This window comes from Berghia stephanieae, chromosome 14, assembly GCF_034508935.2.
Source record: "Berghia stephanieae isolate SIO BIC M18660-M18661 chromosome 14, UCSD_Bste_1.3, whole genome shotgun sequence".
NCBI classification, from domain to species: domain Eukaryota; kingdom Metazoa; phylum Mollusca; class Gastropoda; order Nudibranchia; family Aeolidiidae; genus Berghia; species Berghia stephanieae.
This window is the reverse complement of record NC_088373.1, coordinates 11,598,123-11,608,122: the sequence shown is the minus strand read 5'-3', so window position 1 is coordinate 11,608,122 and position 10,000 is coordinate 11,598,123. Positions and strand designations below refer to the sequence as shown.

The 10,000-nt window shown below is 36.3% G+C and overlaps 1 protein-coding gene across 1 annotated transcript in view; it reads right to left on the bottom strand.

Annotated features, from left to right (window-relative positions):
* LOC144959993 (coatomer subunit delta-like) overlaps positions 1 to 7,651 on the bottom strand; it is a 16,597-nt gene extending 8,946 nt beyond the window's left edge. Inside the window, exons 1-9 of the mRNA XM_078892913.1 lie at positions 7,349 to 7,651; positions 5,487 to 5,526; positions 4,189 to 4,412; positions 3,794 to 3,973; positions 2,993 to 3,201; positions 2,139 to 2,239; positions 1,801 to 1,870; positions 882 to 1,047; positions 1 to 41 (exon numbers count right to left, since the gene is read on the bottom strand). The exon at positions 1 to 41 is cut by the window's left edge and continues 107 nt beyond it. Of these exons, the coding sequence (XP_078749039.1) occupies positions 1 to 41; positions 882 to 1,047; positions 1,801 to 1,870; positions 2,139 to 2,239; positions 2,993 to 3,201; positions 3,794 to 3,973; positions 4,189 to 4,412; positions 5,487 to 5,526; positions 7,349 to 7,351 (1,034 nt within the window). The 5' untranslated portion in view covers positions 7,352 to 7,651. The remainder of the gene's footprint in view (positions 42 to 881; positions 1,048 to 1,800; positions 1,871 to 2,138; positions 2,240 to 2,992; positions 3,202 to 3,793; positions 3,974 to 4,188; positions 4,413 to 5,486; positions 5,527 to 7,348) is intronic.
* Positions 7,652 to 10,000: the final 2,349 nt, after the last annotated feature.

Below are 10,000 nucleotides of genomic sequence, written 5' to 3'. Positions count from 1 at the left end.
GATGACTGGACAAACATCTTCTTGTCCACATTGGGGTGGGTCTGGTAAGAGGATAACATGGTGAAAATGAGGCAGGCTGTTACAAAAGATTTTAAAAAATTTTTGTGGCATTGACTCAAATTGACAAAACATAAATGAAGCTGTTACATGAGATTTTCTAGGGCATGTGACCAAAAATGACAAAGATATTCAGTTTAATTTTAAGATAGACAGAAATAATCCAACTTTCAGACCCCAGAAAGAGTGTCTGGATAAATTCGACTAATTCCATTCTAAGACAATGACACAAAGCCACATAGAGATGGAAAGGGAAACATATAAAGGATAGAGCAAGTGCAGGAAAGGTTGACATCACGGCACCCCTCCCCTCCTCCCACACATACCCCATTACCCAACCCTAAAGGAATACATAACAATGTGAAATTGAATGTAAGCTTCAATTTAAACATACGAAAACAGATAAAATGGACGTTTCGGGTTTCCCTTTTTCAACAAAACAGGATGAATGAAATACTACAGATGAATGAGATAATGTGTATATTAAGTTGAAGCTTACATTCCATTTCACATTGTTATTTATTTCTTCCGAGCTGCTAGCAGCAACATTTACATTATACCAACAGACCTGCCAAATTGAAAACTTCAAATTTAGTAATTTTTATGTCAATTTTTAGTAATATGACAAGGAAATTAGTAGCAGTAGTAGTAGTCATTATTTTTATCATCATTATTTAAGCAATACAGAGAATTAAAAATTCGTAATTTTCCATAAAAATTAGTAACTGGCCATAAAATTTGACTAAAATTCGTAAAATTACGAAAAATTCTGCAGGTATGCACCAACCCTAAAGGGGAATTCCACCCACAACCTGCTCGCTCACCTGTAATTGAATGCCTTTGTTGTCATTGTTGGTGACGGACACCTTGATCTTGCTGGCGTTGTCGTCATTGATCTTCATCCTCATCAAGCCGTGGATCTCCATGTTCTGTAATCCTCCATCCCTACCGGCAGACAGTGATATTTTCTCCTCTACTGCTATGTGGACGCTGTTCGTGAAAGGAAAAATACAACATTATATTGGTTGGAAATAGAATTGATATATATGGATAATAGTTCATTGAAAATTTCAGGTTCAGGGAAATAATAAAAGAAAAATCAAGTAATGAACAACTAGATACAATGGACATAGGTCTCGTACTTACCTTGAGATCACCTTAAAGTCTCATCCAGAAAAAAGCATGGGATCCCACAAAGAGGAAGACACTCAATGCTTACAAATTTTTAAATTATTTTTTCAAACATTAACAGCACACATCAAAGAGATCATTTGCAGGGGGGGAAAAAATATCAACTGCAAAAAGTATTCCAATACATTTGACCGTTTCCCCCTCTCAAAGACTCTAGTCAGGGCCAGGACAAAACCAAGTAATATTGTTAAAAAAACAAAAACATAAATAGACTAGAAAAGGAAATATGGGAGAAGAGAAGACACAGCAACAGCAACCTCCTCCTTGACTAGCATGGCAGGTCAAATGACCCTGCCTTCAAAGAGCTGAACACCAGGTTGTCTTAAAAAACAAACAAAAAACAAAGGGATGTCACAGTTTTTTCTAACCTTTTACGGGTAGACTAATTTTACTTATTACGAGCAGTAGCAAGAATGTGAGTCACACTTCAAAGAAGCTAGGATCATATCAAACTATAATGCTCTCTCTCTCTCTCTGCAAAACAATGTTTAATGCTATAACTGTATAAATAAATGAGATTGACTTTTTATTTTAATATTCTGTCTGACTTACCTTTCTTGATTAATGGCTGGTGTGGAGGTGGTGGTGGTGGGGAGGGACTTGCTGGATGAGTCTACAACTTCTGTAAATATAAGAATTATCATTTAGTATAACAGTTACTTTAGAGTATAAATTCTCTACTCTACCATCTACAGAAGGAACGAAGTTGCCGTCACTCAGCTCTTTGATATTACAGTTAGACAGCCTGTTAGTGATCAGTTTTCACTAAATTATATCAATCAGACAATAAACTTTAAAGGTTACACAAAGTTTTGTGTGTTGGTCTGTTTAATATAGCTGGCGGATACTGTGAGTATTTTATCCAAAATACACAGCATCAATTAACTTACTTTCTCCCTCTGACTGTAACTGTCCAACAAACGTGTCTACATCCTTCTTCTTGGAGCCCAGCTTGAGAGCACGGCTAGGACCAGACGGGGCAGAAGGTTTGCTGCAAGAAAATAGGGAGTGAGGGAGAGGATGATTGAAATAATATGCTTATATATTCTTAATAATAATAATAATAATAATAATAATAATAATAATAACGCACATTTGTTAAGCGCAGCTTATTCCGCTATATTATGAAGGCTTTGGGCGAGTAAATGCTGGTTTGATAGAAGACCACTAATGATTTTATTGTTTATAAGGGACTAACGTGAAAATTTACCAAATTTACTGAGAGTCATGGTAATGTGTGGCTTTGTAATTTGTAGTCGTATGGTATGACATTCACAATTGGACCAGAAAGTCCCTGGTTTGAATCCTGATCTGGGTGGTGCAACATTGAGTCCTAGGAGAAGGCTCTTTACTTACATTCTATCACCACATTGGGGTCTAAAATGGGGATCTAGCTGGTAGTAGCTTTGTATTGGTTGTAAAATAAAAATTGTAATGGTCCTTTACAGGTATCATGCCTCATTCTACATGCTAAAGTGTCACTGATGGCTTTGAGCACATTAAGTGGATAATGCGCAACTATCCTTTTTTTTTTTTAATCTCAAGTCATTAAATATAAAACAATATAAATAAAAATGTTGTCTCTATCTATTTTGATTTGTTTTCTTCTCCATATTGATAATATTGAAAAAGACATTTATGTAAAAAATGATACCCTGAACTTAACAAACACTTTTTTTAAATGTGTAAATATTGTAAGGGTAAACAATAGCCTAGCAAAACACGATTAATTAATAATATTCACCTTGGTTTACTGTATGCTGGTTTGGGAGCATCTGACGAAGAACCAAAATCGATGACAGGAGTGGAAGAGTCATTGCGGTACGAACTGCCTCCAAACCCACCGCCAGTACCAAACCCACCACTTCTGCCAGACTTGGACATCTCTCGGTTTCTCTGTTGAATTTCTTTGGCTTTCTTCTTCATCTGGTCCCTTGCTTCCTTTTCTTGAGTCTGGGTAGAAAGAAAAAAACGCAAACTTGCTTCACAGAGGTTTCACAACAATTCAATGTGGAGTGGATGAATCCGATCATGACATTGTAACGTTCACCATCAAACAATGCTGCCTACTTCAGAGCAAAAGGACCTAATTTAATTTCATATCATTTTAATGACACATACAAAGGTGTAATAGTACTACCAACAATCCCATCAACCTTCATCCAGCTTACTTGAAATACATTTTCTGAAGACAATATAATTCAATAAATTTCTAATAGGATGAATGAACATCGAATCCTGATTCAAAACTGACACACAAACACAGGAGGCATCATTATGTTTAGAGAAAAATCCAAAATTGAAGGATAAAAAATGATTCTCAACTCAAATATTATTGATTATGCACCTTAAATAATATGACATATCACTTTATAATGCTTTAGAGTGTGGTTCAATGTGCCCACTTATTATTTACTGATTAAAATGACTCTATTTTAACAAAGTTGTGCCTTAAAAAATCTGTTTTTATATGAGTGGCAAGCCTGTTCTCTCTAATAGAAAGCTGAACTCAGATATGCTAGAGATTAGTACGTTTTTATATTACCTGTCGAACAGCCTGGAAAACCTTTTCTTCATGAGAATCCATTTCGGTAAATGTCCTGATTTGTGCAAGGTTTACATTTTCTCTATAACCAAGAGCAACGACTTCGTCAAAAGCAAAGATGAGGGAGAAAGCCTGGTCTACAATCTCAGATTCTTCCATATTCCTACAGTATTCAGGAAGCTGGGGGGGAAATTGCACATTACAAGAATGCATAAAGAGGAGTAAAAATTGTTGGATAAAAAAATATACTACTGTACTGGTTGTGTGACATGTAATCTTAGAGGAAGAATTAATAAATCAAGAAAGACGAAAACCTTATCAGTAAAGAATAAGAAAGAAATTAGAATTATCTATACAAAAGCAACAGCAACAACTGGATGCAGGGATATATTTACCACTTTAGCAAAGAGGCGCAGCGTTTCAAGGTCCTCCAAAATGTTGGATGCCTTTGTGGTAATGAGCAGGACAAAAAGTTTCTCGAGGGGCTGGTACACATATCTCACACTCTCAGTCTCAACAAAAGTATGTTGTTTCCCTGTACCCATCAGTTTGGGGAATGCTGCCAGCAAACCTTCAATTCTTGAACGGGTCATCTCTACAAATTGTCGGGAAATAATTGCTGGGAACAGAAGGAAAGAAAAAAAGGTTTAAAACCATCATTTATCTAGTGTCAAAAATCAATGCAATATCAATAAGACAGAGAGAGAGACTACTCCACCAGAATGAATTGATCTATATTTTGCTTAGAGATGTAATGATTTTTTTTTTTAACGCACGTATAACTGTACTCTCATGTTACATTTACTTGTGAAATTAAATCTAGACCCAATGCCCAACCTACCCTCCCCCCCCCCCCATTTTCCAACCCCTATCCTTCAGACCATCGGCTCATCAGAGACCAATACTAGCCTTTCACTTTTGATATTTGGCACCAGTCTGTGTGTAAAAATGAGAGTATCACCAACATTCATGGAACTGAGCAAAGGTGTCAAAATATGGCACAAGAAATTATAGTGAGCTTTTATCAGTGGAAAATGTTTAGCACACAAAATCAGTGGAAAATTTCTATCACTAGTATATCCATTAAACGTGATCAAAGCGATATACAAGCGGTCCCTAGCCAACAGCAACACTAAATATGTAGGATTGGACAGGATGCATGTTAGGTGATATTACATTTTTTTTTTACAGAGGCAAGGTACTCATTTTACCCTGAGTACAGTGAGAGAATGAGAGTAAAGAGCCTTTTCCAAGGACTCAACTATGCACTGCTCACATTGGGATTCGATCCCTGCACTTTCCAGTCCAAAAGTGAGTGTCATACCACTAAACTGCACAATAAATGTGTTTATACAAAATGATTTCAACCCCTGTTTCTAAGTGAAAATTATAAATGGTTTCACACCAACAAGAGCATAATTCGAAACCAAAAAAGATCAAATCAAATGACAATACTACATGTACCATACTTGTGTGATTTACATTATATTATGAAACATATCCATTTTTAGTGCCAATAAAATTATGCCTCACAAAATAACATGACAATTTTTAAAAATTTTCCTTCAACAATCTAGAAAATACAAATCTACACAAAACAAATCAGAATGTCAAACTGTAAAAAATAAAAACATATTTGATCAAAATAAATCTTCTATATAAATAACAAACAATACTGAAGAGCTTAACCTACCTTTCCCTTGGCGATTGCATACTGCCGCAGCAAGCAGCACCTGTTAAAGACAGTAAATTTGTAGTTTGAGTATGATGTCCACTCAAAACATTGTAAAGAAAATTTTTTTTTCTTAAAATCACAGCCTTCGCATAGGCATTCGGTGAAAGAATATATATATATAATCCTTATCAAATAAACATCTGTGTCAACAGGAATCACCCTTATTGCCCAAAGAAAGCAAATTAAGGATAATGCCTTAAACACTTAACCACATTTTAAAAAATCCCCCCACCTCCCAGTGTATAAAAGTGCTCTTTATCTGTGGAAAGTGCTATGAATAATTGTTCAATGAAGTCAATATAAACCAGTGGTAATGATTGTATAGGATTTCAATTCAAGACAAAACATTGTTTATGAAAAATAAAAGCATTCTTTCATAATACTGGAGTAAAAATAATTTGGTGAGAAGCCAAGCTAAAATGAGTGGTTTGCCTGGTACTGGAATCATCACATAAGTTTATAAATATATAAGTTGCCAGAGCACTTGCTTCACAATCAAAGGAGCTGAGATCAATCCCAGGTGCAGTTAAGATTTTTTTCTGACCCGCTGTCCACCCAGCAGTGATTGGGTAGCTGGGTCTGTTAGATCTAGAAGTGAGTATGTTGCGATAGACTAGCGTCTTATCCAAAGGGTAGCAAGTAATTGCTATTGTCCGTTTCATGCTATAGAAAGCGGGGTAAACTCTGGCTCAATGGGCCTAATGGCTCTGAAAGAACTACTACTACTATAACTATATATATGTCTCATGCTCCCAGTAATGTGTACGCTTGTACAGACTTTTCAAATGACAAATACACAAAGCCAAAATCTAATTTTAAAATTGAATGTTTGTAATTGAAATTGTATTGCAAAAGCGATTTTAAAGCTCAGTTGGACTCAAATTCCAATGCGCATGTGCAATCAGCCGATTATTTGGACTCAGTCTGAATAGTCTTCTGTGGCAGTATAGTTTTTGCTTGGGTTTTTTCTGTTGTTTTTTTTTTTTTTTTTTTTGTTTCTTTGGTTTTTTTGGGGTTTTTTTTTGGGGGGGGGGGGGGGGGTTAGGGGGGTTCGGTTGTTTTCCAAAAAAATCTTTTAATTATTGATAATTGCATAAAATTAATGCGGCAAATCAAAATTACGATTGCAGTAACTATCAACAGGTAGTCTAAACCTGCTTTATTTGACGAGAAAGACAGTATCATGGATCAAATGGGAGTCCAGATAGAAATAAAAAGAGTTAAAACCCTTCAAAAAGTAAGATAAGTCAAAGTAACTGTGGTATAAATGAAAAGCTTTTTGATTTTGATTTTGAGTCGGTATGTTTATGTGTGATATGAGCGAGCTCTTTTTCTAGTTCTATCTCTTTATTACTCCCACCCTATGTCTCCTGCCCACATTGTGTCGTCCTCTCTGTATCTGCATGAACAATATAGTTTTGAGTCCGAATACCCACGGGAGACTAATTCAGACTCGAGTGTCCGAATTGCCACTTCGCCTCGATTGCAAAAAGTGCTGTGGCTGTGCTTTTTTTGTTTTCTTTACTTTTTAAATGGCGTTTTAATATGGACTCAATCTTAGGGTCAGGCGAACTATTGGTATAATTGAGATGATGATGTATATCAATATTAATTTATCTTTATCCAGCAGTTGAAGCAAGACAGTAAAGTTTACAAGAAGCGACTGCTACTGCTAAGACAGGCAAGTCTAAGACTAAGAAACTGAACCATTTGTTGACATTTTCCCACAAAATCAATTCAGTGCTCCTAATAATATTACTCAACATGAGTAGCATGTAAGTAATTACGATATCTTATACCCATGCTATAAGCAAACATACCATAGTTGATTTATTTTCAGAATTTGTCTTGAAAGTAAAGGCCGGCTAGATCCGTAACCGAATGTAAACTGCTCCAGGTGTCAACAAAATGGTGGACTTACTTCCACGTCAATTCATGTATTTATACGCACACCTCTTTGAAGTTATTTGACACATATATTGCATTTTTTCAATCTAAAATTTTAATTTTGATATTAATCATAGACTATTATATGTAATTTCTAGATAATTTATACTATTTTTATATTCAAATACAGAACTATTTTTTACTTGTCAATAAGATTTTCTTCGCCGGAAGTGTATGGCGTCTTAGGAAAATAACTCGTCGTACATTGTGAGAGTCGTCATTTCTTTGTTTATTTCGAATATTAAATCAGAGAACATGTTAGTACTCAGATTAAATGAATAAATAATTCAGTAAATAAATAAATTAAAAAAAAAAAATAAGAATGTATAAAAAACGATTCCTTGGGTAAAAAAATATTGTAATTGCTTATTCGACATCTGACAACCTAAACTGTTATTAGCTTATTGTTATAAGCCGTGGTTGTCACGGCAAGTACGTACTGTACTCTCAAGTTGTTGACGTCGCACCATGGAATTAAACGAATGAGAATACGTACGAAGCCTAAAAAGTGTCCACCAATGAAAGCATTCAGCGCCATTTTGTTGTTGGCTGAGAATGTAGTAATTACCATTCATTCGGTATCTATGTCAACATAACGACACAAGAAAAACAACAAACAATATCAAAATCCACAATGAAATGTTTCAGAACTGTTGCGTATATTTATGGCACAACGAAGCTGTCAAAAAATGAAGTTAGAGAATGTGTGTAATCATGTATTATAATAACCTGTAATGTGTTTTCCAACCACCACATCATCTACTACTACAACCACCACCACAATATCATCACTAACACTACTACTACAACCACCAGCCCCACATCATTATCACTACCATACTACTACACCACCACCAGCACATCATCATCACTACCACTACTACAATCACCACAACCACATCGTCATCACTACCACTACTACTGCAACCACCACCACCATATCATCATCATTACCACTACTACCACAACCACCACCACCAGTACTACTACAACCACCACCACATCACTACCTCAACTACTACAACCACCACCACAATAGCATCACTCCCACTACTACTACAACCACCACAACCACATCGTCATCACGACCACTACTACTACAACCACCACCATATCATTACCATTACCACTACTACTACAACCACCACGACCACCATATCATTACCATTACCACTACTACTACAACCACCACAACCACATCGTCATCACTACCACTACTACTGCAACCACCACTACCACCATATCATCACCATTACAACTACTACTACAACCACCACAACCACATCATCATCACTACCACTACTACTACAACCACCACCACATCATCATCACTATCACTACTACTACAACTACAACCACCACCACATTATCATCACTACCACTACTACTACTGCAACCACCACCACCATATCATCATCATTGAAATATTTTTTTTTTAATTGAGCTTTATATAGTGCAATATCTACTAAATGTGCTCAAAGCGCTTTACAAGGGGTCCCTGGTCAACATTTAACATGTAGAAAGGGACATGACGCCTGTTAGGCGATATTACAATTTTTCGGACAAAGACAACTCTGTTAACGGCCAGGTACTCATTTTACACCTGAGTACGGTGAGAGAATGTGAGTAAAGAACCTTTTCCAAGGACTCAACTATGCGTCGAGCGCGAGGCTCGAACCCAGGACCTTCCGATCCGGAAGCGAGTGTCATACTACTAGACCACATAGCCGCATCATTACCACTACTACTACAAACACCACCACCACATCATCATCACGACCACTACTACTACAACCACCACCACCACCATATCATTACCATTACCACTACTACTACAACCACCACCACCACATCATCACTACCACTACTACTACAACTACAATCATCACCACCACCACATCATCATCACTATTACTACTACAACTACAACCACCACCAACACCTCATCACCTCACTAACACTCAGTACTACAATCACTACCATTAGGTTTTGGAGCTTTACTTCATTTGAAATAAGGAAACTTCGGAATTGTATTTGGTATTGTGTTTATATATCATAATATAATTCTAATCAGTTATCTATTTAGATTTAGAACTAGATACTATACAATATGTATGCCAAATACCACCCCAATTCCCCTTTCTTGTGTGCGGGAATTCCTCTTTCGGCATTGAAATTGAGTGTGAGAGAGTCATCACTACACACATAAACAACAGAAACAATTTAAAAACAAGACTATGACACGCAACCACTCACACACGAGGCTATACTATTTATCCTTTTCTCTATATAGAATAGGACAAGACAAACAATAGCTTGACTCTCGCTACACTTTGCATTGATGTTTGTCGTCTCATGAGTTCAACTCTCGGTCGACCTGTCAATATTCCTTTTTGCCTCAGACGTAATCATTAATAGAATGTTGTGTGGTTTTGACCGTGAAGAAAACCTTAAGAAGTCACATTTATATCATTTTAGAGAGATCGTTTTGAATAATTTTGAGTTAAACGAGCGAGCAGCAACTT